The sequence below is a fragment of the Acomys russatus genome, chromosome 25, assembly GCF_903995435.1.
Source record: "Acomys russatus chromosome 25, mAcoRus1.1, whole genome shotgun sequence".
Classification (NCBI taxonomy): Eukaryota; Metazoa; Chordata; class Mammalia; order Rodentia; family Muridae; genus Acomys; species Acomys russatus.
Genome location: NC_067161.1, coordinates 30,594,832 through 30,610,598, shown reverse-complemented (window position 1 = coordinate 30,610,598; position 15,767 = coordinate 30,594,832). Strand labels below are relative to the sequence as shown.

The following is a 15,767-nucleotide window of genomic DNA, read 5'->3' as shown; positions in this document are numbered from 1 at the left end:
GGGTACTGGTAACCTGTTCAAATACAGGTGGAGCTCAACTTAGAACAATCTTTTACTGTTGAGATACCTAGTCTTTATAGCTAGTTACTAATATTTTGTATTAAATTGTTCCTGATGAATTGCATGCTGACCCATCAGTTTACACAGCCTACCTGTTGGCTATTCACACCTACTCAAGCGTGGCTGTGGACTCCCTTTGTAAACCCTCAAGGCAGGAAAACTGGCCAGGCCCAGAGGCCGGCCCCCGCTCCGCCCCAGACTTCCCTGAAGGTCATTCCCAGCCCCACAGAGTGCCCAGATTCACCCTAGAGGAAAAATTCCACCAATCCCTGAACAGGAAAAACCACCAATCCTCACCCTGGAAAGCTTTACCTCCTAAAAAAAAATAGTAATTAAAAAAAAATCCTATATAAAGCCTGCTTACTGTTCAGTTCCCTGCTGTCTTCTCCTGGGAGCAGAGGCAGCCATCCCTGGATTTCTCCCTCATAATATTATGAGATTTGCTGCCTGGTGTAATTCTCTCAATTGGAAGAAGCCAAGAAGCAAAGTGCAAAGGGCCTGAGGCTCCTCTGCTCACCTAGGGATACTGTCCTTTGGAGTTCCAACACTGAAGAGGAAAGGCAAAGCAGAGCTGTTACACTGCAAGGATAGCCTCTGGGCTGCGATGCTCAGCTGAGGTTTTCTCTAAGCACTGTGTGGTTCCTGAGCTCCCTTGACTGTGGGCACTCTTCTATGGGGACACTGGTCCACCTCTGCACTGTGTGGTTCCGGGGCTCCCAACTCCCAGGATACCTTTCCATCCGAGCAGGAACGCCAACACTACCCGCTCTGAGGACGTATAATCCAATTCAGCTGTTTTCCCCTGAGCTAAGCATCATCTAACTTTTGGTAAAGCCTCAGAGATTAGCTTGGTGGATGAGTCTTCACAGATAAGGCAGACGCTTTTCTGGCTTAGGTCCAGTACAACTTAAAACGAAAGACAGGGCACACAAACGGCTCTCTACATTAGTCCATCTTAAGTAAGTCACAGCCTATTTACACTTGAGGCATTTCTTTATTGGAGTTTTGCCTTACCTTACCATAACTATCTGGCTTTTATAGCAAAGTGAGTTCTGAACACAGTCCTATTTTACAACAGACAATATACACATGTAGTACATGAAATCTTTACAACACTTTCTGAAACAGACACTTAAACATTGTTTTAGAACATGAGTTTCCTCTTAATTCCTGGTACTTACTTAGCTCACAATAAAATGCCTTCCTTTGAAGAAACTTTTATTCACAGGATTCCCTGAATTTTTCTGTAAGGTGCAAATTACAGGTGTTTCATTACTGAGATCCTTTCCATTAATTTAGTTTGTATGAATGCCACCTTCCAGGTTTTCACTTATCATATACATCAATTATTAAGGGAGTTTATCTGAAACTCTAAAAGTCTTATCTTCAATTAGTGTAATAGTATATTCTAACTAATCTTCATTTTAAAGTATGTCACAGACTTGACTATGCCTTTTCTTTTCCTAGAACATCTGAATTGTTTCAGAAATTGTCATCTCCCTACTACAAACCATTATTTTTAAGTCTATAATCCACATCCACTAATAAACTGATATTCCCTGAAGCAATTCTCTCCCTGAATCTGCCTGTTGGAGGCCCTTCTTGGATCTTTTTTTTTCCACTGACCAAAGTAGAGTTCAAAATTATACCAGACTTTCTACATGCTTGTTCACTTATTTATCCAAATAAGATCTTTATAGTGAATACGATCTCTAAAAGAAGTCCTTTACCTTCATGTTTTATATCCAGAAATGTGTCTACATTTTTTAAATGTTCCATCAGAAAGTTTTATATTTAGTGGTATTTTATATTCCTAAAGGGCTCAACTAATATGACACTAGAACTGTTCTTGCTATGACTGAATCATGTAGAAAGAACTGTTCATTATCACTTAGGATTCTTCCATTTACACTATGAAAATTATAAGCCATGATGAAGGACTTCAAAAATTCTTATATTCATAAAGTTTTTCTTCTATTTGATATCTTTGAGACTTGGTAGGATCTGCCTCCCACATAGGCATCTGCATCCTGGTTCCATCCAGAGCATTTCCTCCCTCATAGTAGATTATCTTCTGGAAGGTGCCACTATGGCTTTCCATATTTGCCATAGTTAAAGATTCCTCTCCAGTATGGATTCTTTTATGCTTGGTAAGATTTGATCTGATATTGAACATCTTTCCACAATCATTACATCGATATGGCTTCTTTCCAGTGTGGATCCTTTTGTGTTGGTCAAGGACAGATCTGTAATTGAAAGACTTCCCACACTCACAATTATAGGGCTGCTTCCCACGATGGACACTTTTATGATTGATAAGACTTGAGTGTGAAATGTACGCCTTTCCACACTCATCACATCCATAGGGTTTTTCGCCCGTATGGATCCTTTTGTGCACCGTGAGGCCTGAGCTGTTCCTGAACGCCTTCCCACACCAATCACATACATACGGTTTCTCCCCTGTGTGGATCCTCTTGTGTTGGGAAAGAAGTGAGCTGTAGCTAAATGATTTCCCACACTCAACACACTTGAAGGGTTTTTCCCCAAGATGGACTCTTTTATGGCTTATAAGAGTTCTGCTTGAGAAAAATGCTTTTCCACATTCATCACATGTATAGGGTGTCTTGCCAGGATGTGTACTTTTATGGTTAATAAGGCTTGAGTGTGAGATGTAGGCTTTTCCACACACGTCACACTCATAGGGTTTCTCCCCAGTGTGTATTCTTTTATGAACTTTAAGGCTTGAGTTGTTTCTGAAGACCTTTTCACACCTGTCACATTCAAAGGGTTTCTCTCTAGTATGAACTCTTTTGTGTTGAGAAAGAAGTGAGGTGTAGTTAAAAGATTTCTCACACACATCGCATTTGAAGGGCTTTTCTCCAAGATGAATTTTTTTGTGGTTTAGAAGGGTTCGGTATGTGATGAAGGCTTTCTCACACTCATCACATTTAAAGGGCTTTTCCCCAGGGTGTACACTTTTATGATTTATAAGGCTTGAGAGTGAGATGTAGGCTTTTCCACATTCTTCACATTTGTAAGGTCTCTCCCCTGTGTGAATTCGTTTATGTACTTTAAGGCCTGAATTGTTTCTGAAGGCTTTTCCACACTCATCACACCCAAAGGGTTTTTCCCTTGTATGAATCCTTTTATGCTGCTCAAGGGCAGAGCTGTAGTTGAAGGATTTCTCACAATAGCTGCATTTATAGGGCTTCTCCCCCATGTGGATTCCCTTGTGATTTTTAAGGCTTGAGCGTGAGATATAGGCCTTCCCGCACACATCACACTCATACGGTTTTTCGCCAGTATGGAGCCTCTGGTGGACTTTGAGGCCTGAATTGTTTCTGAACGTTTTGCTACAAACATCACATACATAAGGTCTCTCTCCAGTGTGAATGGTCTTATGCTGAAGAAGTAGTGAGTTATAACTAAAGGACTTGCCACACTCCTTACATTCATGGGCTTTCTTTCCAGGATGAATGCTTTTATGGACTGCAAGGCCTGAACTATAGCTGAACGCTTTGCCACAGATATCACACTTGTAAGGTTTCTCTCCTGTATGGATCCTTTTATGCACTATGAGACCCGAGCTATTCCTAAAGGCCTTCCCACATTCATCACATTCATAAGGCTTCTCACCAGTGTGGATGACTTTATGTTGAATGAGGAGAGAGCTATAATTAAAAGATTTCTCACACTCGTCACATTTATAAGGTTTATCGCCAAAGTGGATGCTTTTATGATTTAGAAGCGTCCTGCAAGTAATGAAGGCCTTACCACATTCATCACACTCATAGGGTTTCTCACCTGTATGGATCCGCTTGTGGACCCTCAGGCCAGAGCTATTACTGAAGGTTTTCCCACAGATGTCGCATTCGTAGGGCTTCTCCCCTGTGTGGATCCTTTTGTGGACTCTCAGACCAGAACTGTTCCTGAAGGCCTTTCCACACTCACCACATTCATAGGGCTTCTCTCCGGTGTGGATCCTTTTATGCTGGTCTAGAACAGAACTGTAGTTGAAGGATTTTCCACACTCATCACATTTGCAGTTCTTCTCCCCAGAATGTGTGCTTTTGTGGTTGATCAGGCTAGAGTAGGACATGTAGGCCTTCCCACACTCGTCACACTTGTAGGGCTTCTCACCAGTATGGATGCGCTTATGGACGCGAAGGCTGGAGCTGCTACGGAACGTTCCCCTACAGTCGTCACACTCATAGCGCTTTTCTCCAGTGTGCATAATTTTATGTTGAACAAGGCGAGAATTGTATTTGAAGGATTTTCCACACTCATCACACTTATGTGATTTCTTAACAGCAGGAGCATTCTGCTGTGGGACAGGGTGCAAGTTTCCATTACTGTTCTCCATGTGTTCACCTTGTTCAGTACTTTTTGCTTCTGTAGGGTTAGTCTGGTACATGGAATTTGCACTTGGGTAGAAACTTTTCTCAAATGCCTCCTCATCCGGCTCTATTTTTATATTTGCTGTGTTCTTAGATTTGTCAATCTTTTCTCTGATGCAAGTTTTGTCTTCCTTAATGATTTTCCATTCAGGCCTTTTCAATTGCTTCTCTACCCAATCACAAGTGTCACCAATCTTAGATTTCTTCATATGATCCTTTTGAAAAATTTCCACATCTGGGCACTGAGAGTCTGAATTTGAATGATTTTCATTCTTCTTAGCTGATTCTTCATCCTCCATGCTTGTCTTTAAATTTGACACTAGACCAAGAAAACAAAAATGTTATGTTTAGATAAAAACAAAACAAAAATCTGAGAGAATAACAATAGTTATTAACTTATCTAGTTGACAAGTATTTGCTTGTTCTGTGGCAGGTACCATTTTAAAAATAATCTTTAAATATCTAAATGTTTTGCTTGCATGTAGGAATGTGCACCACTACATGCTTGGTGCCCAATGAGTTCTGAAGACAGATCTCCTCTACCTGGAGTTACTCACAGTTGGGAGCCACCGTAGGGTACTAGAAATTGAACCCAGGTCCTCTCCAAGAGCATCAAGGTCTCTTGACTGCTAAGTCATCCTTCCTGCCCCCATAAACACCATTTTAAGTACTGGGGCTATAATGGAGGACATGAATAAGATTTCAGCACCTTCAGAACTACTGTTAAAACTACAGCCCAGATTGATAATGAACCAATGAGCTTTTTCATTCCTGTATTTACAACCTAGGATGAAGGAATGATAAAAATGGGTTGGACTAGTACACAGAAGAACCACAGCCAATACCAATCCGTTTCAATGTCACCTCATAAAAAAAACAACGAAGTCTCTGAAAAACAAGTGACAGAAAAAAATTGGGATAACAAAGGCAAGGCTAATTTTTCTTTTAAAAAATACACATAAATCATGGGAGAGCAGGCAAAACTAAAGAGGATAAATCAGTACCCTCGGAAAGAGATCAGGCAAGTAGCTGTAGTTATAAGATTACAAGGACTATGACCAGGAAATGAGAAAGAAATGTGCAGCTACTGCAAATTTATCTAGCCTTCTGGACTTGTCTGTGTAGGAAAACATTGTCCTTGGAAAGTGTCCATTGTCCTTGGCTAGAATATGTTAGAATATGTTCCAGTCTACCAAGGAATAAAGCTTTCACTCTTATTTATGAATACATTGGTTATATAGCACATCCAAAACAGCAACGTGCACTGGCTCAATCTTGTTATTGGGGCACTTTGTAGGCTGAGGCAGGAGAGTGACTGTATGTTCCAGGCCAGCATGAACTACAGTCTAAGACCTCTGCTCAAAGATGGTGAAGCAACAATGACAACACCTCAAGCCACTGAGTAAGGTGGTTGGCGCTCCATGTCTGTAGGTTCTGCATCTGCAGATTCTGCCAACTATGGAGCAAAAAGATTCAGAAAAACAAAGTTACATTTGTGCTGAACATATACAGGCTTTTTAATTTTTATCATCGTTCTCTAAATACTACAATATAACAAAGACTCACACTGCTTTTAGGCACTAGTAATAATTTGAAAATGGTTCAAGTACACAGGATGATATACAAAGGTCCTATGTAAACAGTCAATTTAAATAAGGTACTTGAGCATCTTTGGTAGACTGTGGTATTATGAGACCTTGAAACCAGTCTCTCACATAGACCAGAAAATAACTAGAATACAGACTAAGTTCAAATACCTAGTTATATGACCTTTGAGAAAGCTATTTAACTTCTTTGTACAGTAGTTTCTCCACCTGTAAAATGAAAGTAATAGTGTCATTGTGAATACTGGATGAGAGCCACGCAAAAGCAGTAAGAACAGTACTTGTCTCTTGGCCAGGGCAAATGTTAATAGTATTTATTTTATTTATTATTGTATTAAAATTAAGCTATTGGATCAGAGTTAAAATGTAGGGGGGAAAAGCACACGGTTCAAAAAAGATAAACGTCCCAAAGCACTTTTACACCCAGGCAGGGCTCTTGTTCCCCTGAAGGTACTTTGCATGACTGGTGTGCTCCATCAGATAGACTCACTCTCTGCATAATGACTTCTTAAAAGAAGCTGTTCTAACTTATTTCAAGAAAATGAAGCATTTATGATAAAAAAAAAAATGTGATCTTTCTCTCCTGCCTTGAGTAACATTTCAGGACATTATTGTGAAATTCTATGAATCTTATTATGTGAGAGGGAAAAATGGGCAATAAAAGTAAGACACATGCTTTGGAGTAAACAGATGTAAAGAATCTTATTACCCAGCATAATTTTCATAGGAATAATGACTTCCTATAGGAATAGAAAAAGCTAGAAATTTAGGAGATCATTTAGAAGGTGAAGAATCGTCCAGTAGATATGAAAGCAAAAGTTGATTCAGCTGAGAAAATATTATATAAAATTGAGTCCCAAGTATAAGGTCGCTGAAGAATGGTCTCCCAGACTAGTTCCCTGATCCCTGAATTAGTTTTGGTAGAACAGCCCACAGCACAAAATGTGGAGCTAGTAAGTGGGATAGTGTAGTTCCAGAAGCTTCAGCGGCGCATACCTTACCTATACTCAGATATTTCCACATACAACAGAGATTGTCCACCCATTTCCTTTTCAATTTTAGGCCCTCCATCTCAACTTCCTCAGGAGAGAAAAATGTTAAAGTTCTTACAGCCATAGAAAACAATTTCCTAAAATAAAAAGTTGCTAGGGAAGAAAAAGAGCTGTGAGTGACTACTAGCCATACTGGTTATTAACATATGCTATAATTAAAAATGTGTTTCTCTAATTTAAATGTGTTACTGGCATAAAAATAGACATATCCAAGAATTATTCTAACTATACATAGAAATTAATGATGAGGATGGTATTACTGGGGAAAAGACAGATTTAAAAATAGTACTGTAACAAATATAAAGCCATCTGGAGAATAAGAAAAGATAAAATTAGATCTTTTATACTACACAAAGGGACAAACTCCAAATGAAACAGAGCTTTAAATATAAAGAAGCTAGAAATAATACAACAGATACTAGAATACCAAATACCAGAAGAAAACATGAGTTAATGACTCTATAACCTGACCTGGGTATAAAGAAAACTTCCTAACCATAACCAAGATGCACAAGCTAAGGTACCAACTGCAATGGCTCCTGTCAGAATTGCTGGTCCTTCATCAGTTCCTTTTCAGGGTGGCTTACTAGGTCCTCATGCAAAGAAAGAAGCCCCAAAGAAATGCCTACTATTGGGAATAAAGCTGTCAAAGGAAAGCTTAAAAGCCCTATGGCCACTTCCCAGTGTCCCTTTTAATACTATTCATCTGGGGATTACCAGAAAAAGAAGAAAAGAAACCTCAGTTAGGTTCAGTTCTAGAGAAGGTGACTATTTTGAAAGAAAGCCTAGAAATATTTCTTAATTCACTCCCTAAAAGAAGATAACCTCCTAGACTGGTATAGCCGCCCAGCATTTGTGATCTCTTTTCCTACAGGCGGCCTAACGTTAGTTGGTAGACTGGCGATCACAGACAGTCCCCTACAGATGTGAAGGGTGCTGTGCCAGAGTCAAGCAGCTTGTCTGCAGGGCACCATACACCCCTGAGTTCAGCGACTGTGACTTGACAACCATAGCATATTCTGAGAACTTAGCTCCTTTCCTTTGAAATTTTAAACTAAGGTAAGAAAAAGCTTGAAATGACAGTTTGTAGCGGTTGTTGCCAATAAACTTGTTTTTTTCTTTACAAAGTAAAACTTAAATTTACCCCCACTAGAAACAGCTTCTTGGTGCAGATTTCTATGACATATACTGTAATTTGAAAAGTAAAATATTTCTATGATCAAAATATGTTAAAATGTCTTAAAACTAGTCAGTTGCTAGTCAGCTTCCTCAACTTTGTGATTGCCTTTAGACGTTTCTCTTGCTGTGGGCTTGTTTATAATAGTGTAAGATAATTATTTTGTTCAGTGAATATAAAGTATGTTTCACATAATAATTAACCATGCCAATATAGTGGTTTTTCCTTTAAAAATAAAAGGCAAAAAACAATTATTGAACATCTAAAAATATACTTATTTTCACTAGTAAGAGAAATATACATCAAAACTTCAATAGTTTTTCTTACATGTAACACTTGACTGTATATCCCGTTGATAAGACAATAAAGAAAACATTCTCATAGATTACTTGGAATGCAAACTTACATACTGCTTGTGGTGGAAAACCTATGCTAATACATACATGTCCCCTTCAATCTAGAAATAACAATTCTGAAGACATACCTCTAACACTACAAAAGCATGTATGTGCATGTATGTGTGCACTCAAAAGAACATGTGCATAGATAATACAATTATGGGGCAATTTTAATTGAAAATATGGGAAATTACCTAAATCTGTATGTACAGACTAGTTACACTATAAAATACACATAACTGGTAGTAATTTCCAGGATGTATACAGTATTATAGTATCAAAAAATGAAAAAGTACAGATGCTAAAAAAGGCAGAAAGAAGCAAGTATTTTATATTCTTGTCTTTCTTTATGGTAATACCAAGAAACCACTGATCTCTGCAAAGGGTGGAGTGGGAGAATCAGACACCGGGGAATGGGGTGGTGTGGAGACACTGATTACAGCACTGTAGTTTTTCCTTATGGAAGTATTACAATGTTCTGCATAATAAAAGAATAAAATGAAATCAATAAAGATGAGGGAGGGGAAATTGCTAAAATAGGAAGTAAACAGAAACAGTGAACTCATCTGTTTCGCAGGGATACTAAAAACACAGAGAGAAAATAAACAAAAGCCTAAGCTATGTAACTTAGGAATATAGTGTTTGGTTGCATACGTGTCTACATTTAATCTTCTGAAGGTTGGTAGGGAGGTGCAGGGGAGAATTTCAAACAAATTGAATGGGGGAACTATTGTCAGTAGCATGGGCAAAGCAATTCTGAAATAATTTTAGATGTACTATGGAACTCAAATGTGACTTTTGTTAAGAACCAGTCAGGATTTTCATGGAGGAAAAAGACATACAAATATGGGTTAGGAAGAAGCAAGAAAGAACCTTATGTGGATGAATTAAAAGTATTGTATAAACTCATCACTTATAAACAATGTGTGTACGTAAGTGTAGACATGTATACATTTTTACTTCTACACACACACACACACACACACACACACACACACACACACATACATACCTTAGCTCTGGTTGCCAGCAAGCCAAAAAGAAAAATAAGACCACACTGGCATAAGCACATCAAGTTTGGGGTTCTTTTAGTATTCCCTATTTTTAAAAAATCACAATCTTTAGAGAAGTGGCTAGGAACAGGAAGTACGAGGTGAGCTGTGGTATGGTGTGCTGCTTACCAACAAGGAAGGAAGGAACAGAAAAGGTGAGGCACTATGTGAGACTACTAGAGCTAGGTTGAACATCCAATTTAGGCACAATAAATGGTTCCTTCACAGAGTTGCTGCTGCTCAGATGCTCCCGAGCCTCTCACTTAATCTTTCCTGTTGACTCTGTGGACAGATAGCTCCACCTACATATGACCTCTATTACTCCTAAAAGCTGTCTGTCAGAAATTTATCCTCGGCCCAAAGCCTTATGCAAACACAGACCCTACTATCCACCCCACTGTCCTCCTTGCCTAAATTAGAAGCAGGCTCCCCTTTCTCTCATCTATATCCGAAACAGCCTGGGAGAGTAGCTCATTCTATTGTTGAACATCGGCTTCCAGGCCTTGCTTTCAGTCTCCTTAGTTCTCTTCTACCCCTCTCAGTCTTTCTGCCTTCGTTCTTACCCCCATCCAATTCTTCCTCTAAGAGCTGTTAAGAGTTTTATAAAATGCATACCTGATCATTTTCTGCTATAGTTTAACACCACACTAAAACAAAATTCATGCATAAGTAAATTGTCAATATAATATTAAGCAGCTCTTTTTCTTAAAGTACTTTTGTTCTGTTTTTGAAACAAGTCTCACAATATTATTGGGGTTGGCCTTGAACTAGAAGTCCCAGGCTCAGAGATGCCAGCTTCAGCCTGTCAGTTATCTGGAATTACAAAAGTGTGACACTGTTCCTGGCAGAAGTAGATGATAAGGCCACAGAGACACTGTCTTTATGTTACAGTGTATTAATGCCGTTATTGTGGGACAGGGTTCCTCATAAAGCACTCTTACCATGGCTCTCTCTGCTCTTCTGCCATGCGGTGCCTTCCACCATGTGAAGACGTAGCAAGAAGGCCTAAAGAGATGCCAACACCTTAATTTGGGACTTCTTGGGTTCCAGAATTATAAGCTGTGCATTTTTGTTTGTTGCAAACTACTCAGTCTTCAGGATTTGCTAGAGTAGCACAAAAACAAACCAAACTCCTAAAACACACCCCACATCAGGCCACGTCCTCTATGTCAAGCTACCGAAATGTGTTCTTAGACACAAAATGGGCATTGATTCACTGCCACTGCACGCTCTAGCTCTCAAGTCTAGCCTCTCCCTGGAGAGAGAGAGAGAGAGAGAGAGAGAGAGAGAGAGTGAGAGAGAGAGAGAGAGTGTGTGTGTGTGTGTGTGTGTGTGTGTGTGTGTGTGTGTCAATCAGAGGTGTTGGTGTCAGGTGTCTTCATCAATCACTCTCTATTTATTTTCTGAGATGTGGTTTCTCATCAATTCAGCTAGGCTCTCTGTCTGACTAAGCTGCCGTGATCAGCCTTTCTCTCCTCTCCACTCCTAGGACTCAGGTGTATGGTACAACTCCAGACTTTTCACATGGGAATCTGAACTCAGGTCTTCCTGGTTGTGACAAAAAGCCATCTTTCCAGGCTGGGTGTGCCTTTAATTCCAGCACTTAGGAGGCAGAGGCAGGCAGATCTCTGTGAGTTCAAGGCCACCCTGGTCTACCAAGAGAGTTCCAGGACAGCCAAGGCCACACAGAGAAACCCTATCTCAAACAAACAAACAAAAAAAAGTAAGTCATCTCTCCAACCCCTCCTTAGTCAGTTCAGGGACGGTATGATTTGCTACCAACTAGCCTCAACAGTATGAAATCACAAACACTTTTTTTGCCTCTCCAATCTAGTCAGAGGGAAAAGTTTTCTTAACTCCCTCTGCTTGGGTAGAAGTTATTTGGCCCATCTAGTAGTTCAATCAAAAACACAGGCCAAAGTACATCAAGACAGCAGTAGCAAAAATGCTGTTAGCATATAAGGCAGGGGAAGTTAGTACGCTACACTGTTATCCTTATGAACATACTGAGGGTTCACTCTAGTATCACAGTTACTTGAGTGAATGGTGCGAAAGGAACTTACATCATGACCGATAATAAGCAGTTCTTCCCTGACCCACAGGCTCTGGGCTAGTCCAGAGAATGAAGGGCTCTACTCCACAAGGCAGCAAGCAGCACAGATAGAGAGAAAGGTGGGAAGGCAAATCTCTGCCCTGAAAGACTAAGAACTCTATAGACATCTGGAACATAGAGCAGCACGTGAAACCATACAGTAAGGCAACAGAGGCTTCCCAGGGTCTGACTCAAACTAAAGAGTCCACTTACTTCTCACGAATTTTAAGTAAAGAAGCAGCATAGGCATTATTAAATCTTGGATGGGCAATACTTTTCTGTAAAAAAGCCAGATAAGTATAAATATTTTGGGTCTTTTGGACCATACTGTGGCTTATAAACCTTCCATTATAAAGGTATAAGCCCTTCTCAGCTTCTTGTGGACAAATGACCCAGTAGTCTACCTACTGCTGCTAGATTTAAAACAGCTAAAATGGGCTGTTATGTAATGGTACTATAGCTGTTAGGAGTATATATACCCTTTTAATGACAAGTAAAATATATTTAATAACAGCTAAAATATGTGTTAATGCCAACAAAAAACGGTATTAGGAATTTGCTTTAAAATGCTTCAACCAACTAGCTAGGCACTTGGCACACGCCTATAATCCCAGCATTCGGGGAGGCAGAGGCAGACAGATCGCTGTGAGTTGGAGGCTGGCCTGGTCTACAAAGTAATTTCAGGACAGCCAAGCCTACACAGAGAAACTATGTCTCTAAAAACAAAAACATAAAGGTGAGAAAAATGTAGCAGCTATGGGCACAGAATTCACTGTATTATTTTTACTTTGCGTTTTTTTTTTTTTTTTAAAGACTTGACTCAGAGCTTCACCAGCCTCTGCTTCCTGGGACTAAGGGCACACTGCTGCCACTACTAATAAGCAGTGAAAGAATGGATTGAGGGAGGGGGAAAGAGAACCAAGAACTAGAACTCTAAGATGAAGTCACTATAATATAATCAATAGGGTAGATGTGGTGGCCATCATGTGTGCCCTTAACACAGGACCAAAAAGGTCCAAAAAGGACCAAAAGTTTTAACTTCTTAAAACTAGATGGGAAATCTCTCAAACCACCTTTTGGTGGTCAGCATGACCTTAACAGTGTAGTAACATCAGTGGAAAAGTCAACCAAAAAAAAGTCTCTGTCCCTCACACTCAAAACCTCTGGTTATTTCTGTGCTTAGCCACATTCTACTGCTAGGTCCTACAAAAGAGCATGTGCAGATATCAAGAACTCACACTTAGCTGGGAACCCTGGCACTCTGGGAAACAAAGGCAGGCAGAACTCTGAGTTTGAGGGCAGCCTGCTCTACAAAGCAAGTCCAGGACACCAAGACTACACAGAGAGAACCTGTCTTGAAAAACAGGAGGAGGAGGGGGAGGGGGGAGGAGGAGGAAGAGGAGGAGGAGGAGGAAGGAGGAGGAGGAGGAGGAGGAGGAAGAAGAAGCAGCAGCAGCAGCAGCAGCAGCAGCTGCTGCTGCATTTATATTATCGTGTGCTCCAGGCAGAGAGAAGTTACTTCTCAAAAACTAAAACAACTCACAAGAGCACAACCTTGGTTCAATGGAAAATGACTCCTATGATAAGTGACTGTGAGAAGAAGCAGGTGCCAGGACGCCTGCAGCTACAGTCAAGTTCCAGATTTCAACTGTATTCCACAAAGCAATGTCCTACATCTCAAGTGTGGTCTACGGCTTCTGTAGCAGAAGCTCTTAGATACCACACTGGATGACTAGAGAACAAAAGTAAGAGAGGATGTTTGCCGACTCAGAGCACCTAAGTAGGAGGATATGCAAATGGCAGATGGAACTATATGAGACCAAAGTATGACTTATGCTCTAGTTATTTTTCCATTTAATTTATGAAAAGCAAATGTAAATGGCTAACAAGATTTGTTCCTGTTATTTTAAAATTAGAAATAAGGATTAAAGAGGTTTCTATAATGGAATATTCTTTTCTTTCTTTTCTTTTTTTTTTTTGTTGTTGTTGTTTTTGTTTTTTGAGACAGGGTTTCTCTGTGTAGCCTGGACTCACTTTGTAGACCAGGCTGGCCTCGAACTCAAGAGACCCACCTGCCTCTGCCTGGGATTAAAGGTGAGCACCACCATGCCTGGCAATGGAATATTCTTATAGTAGTGGAGGAGATACTTAGAGCTACTCCAGGAATAAAGGAAGCAAAATAAAAGTATGAAACTTACTGGAGTTTTCTGAAGCTAAGGGCTCACTCAGGTAGATTGAGGCAGGCAATATAGCATATTTTTTAAATGAGCTAATTTAAAACAAAAAAAAAAATACTTTATTAGCCTCAGTGCCTCTTAATTTCATAATTCTTATTCTAGTACAGAATCATTCTGCACACTGCCATTTTAGATTTTAAAAATACTAGTCAGAACTCAAAGATTATCTACTAGAGCCTACAGAGTTATCTAAAACATGTATTTTTTAAAGTTGCCAATCTACTACAGCCTGTAAAGCAAACAACAAACTTGTTTCCCGATAGAGATCCGCAAAACAAGACTCAACAGAAGAAAAAGGAAGCAAAAGGATTTGTTATGCTACCACCTGTCTGAATAAAAGAACAAACTCTGTATTTGCTAATATTTGAATAAAGAAATCCTTGAAGTCTATTCAAAATCTTAACAAAAGTGTTTACCTTTTAAGGTAGGGTCTGGGACAACATTTGAGAACAGTGGAAGAAAATCTTATGTTTTTATATTTTGAATTAGGTTTTTGTTTTAAAAGATCTTTGTATTTTAGGGTCATGGTCACATAAACATTACATATTCAAAATTACACATACACATTTTAGTGTCATGGTCACATGAATATTACATATTCAAAATTACACACACACACACACACACACACACACACACAGCTTCAGGCAGTAAGTACATAGTCCTGGTCAACCTAACCATCTTAAGCTAACAAGCTAGCCTAGGCACGCCTCCACCGGGCTGGCCCTTATTTATCTTTCTTTTGAATCTCCAGCCCCAGGATTTCCCAAAGCTACTCCCTGGTTCCAGGTGCCTTTCACTTGCTTTTCCCTAAGTCAACACTTTCTCAGCCTCCTGTGATGGGGATCGGACAGTGGCCTTCTCTGGTCACACCCATTCCTAGCAGAGGGCCCGGGAGCGGAAGGGTCGGCCTCCACAGCCGCAGATGTCTCGCAACACCTCTCTCCCACCAAAATAAAGGGAAGGAATGACCTAATCAGGTCACCTCTAAGTCTCAGAAACAAACTTAACCGCAATCACGGTAAATCCTTAAGCGCTAATAACCGGGGTTCTCTTTCCCCCTAAGCCCGAGATGGCTGAGAACAATCTAGGAACCCGGGGCGGATTCTGGCCCTTGCGTGGCCCGGTCCAGCTCAGAAGGCAGGAGCTGCCCGCGGGGCCAGGGCCTGGACTTTTCCTTCCCCTTCACTCCCGGGGGACGCTTCCCAAGACGCGTGGAGAGTCTCGCTCTCCCCCAGGACCCGCCCGAGACCCGAGGGCACAGGAGGGAAGGGCGTGGCGGGCCGGGGAGTGGCGGGAGCGCGGGCAGCCGGGGACTCACGTACTGGCTGTGGCGGCGCTGCGGGAGCCCGGCCGCCGGCGGGACAAAAGCGCGAACTGTCGGGCCGGAAAGACCCGCGCCGCAGGGGGCACTTCCGAGGCCTCTCTGGGATGTTGGAGGACTGACTCGATGGTCGCGCCCACACGTGACCCGCTGTTTGCTGGTTTGCTGGTGGCCTCCTAACCCACGGGTGGAGAGGTTCTTCTGCCCGGATGCCCAAGATGTGTAGGGGGCGTCTTCCTGTTGTCTTGGACTTTTACATTCCGGGGTGGATTGGGGGCGGGTAATGAAATAATCAAGTGGTGTGGTAGAAGAGATACTTCACTTCCTGCCTGTGAAGCTGAGCTCACTCATGGTTAGGAGAGATTTCTTAGGAG

General features: G+C 40.9%; 1 protein-coding gene across 2 annotated transcripts; it reads right to left on the bottom strand.

The window, feature by feature from the left end:
• Positions 1 to 1,034: 1,034 nt before the first annotated feature.
• On the bottom strand, positions 1,035 to 15,605 carry Zfp62 (ZFP62 zinc finger protein). 2 transcript variants are annotated; one of them, XM_051168290.1, is made up of 2 exons: positions 15,391 to 15,605; positions 1,035 to 4,776 (listed from the first exon to the last, which is right to left on the bottom strand). In XM_051168290.1, exon 2 carries the CDS (start codon positions 4,754 to 4,756, stop codon positions 2,003 to 2,005), a length of 2,754 nt encoding a protein of 917 aa, XP_051024247.1. In that variant the 5' UTR covers positions 4,757 to 4,776; positions 15,391 to 15,605; the 3' UTR covers positions 1,035 to 2,002. The 2 variants fall into 2 exon arrangements, with proteins under 2 accessions (XP_051024247.1, XP_051024246.1); XM_051168289.1 differs by having other exon boundaries at positions 15,395 to 15,536.
• Between the last annotated feature and the right edge of the window lie 162 nt (positions 15,606 to 15,767).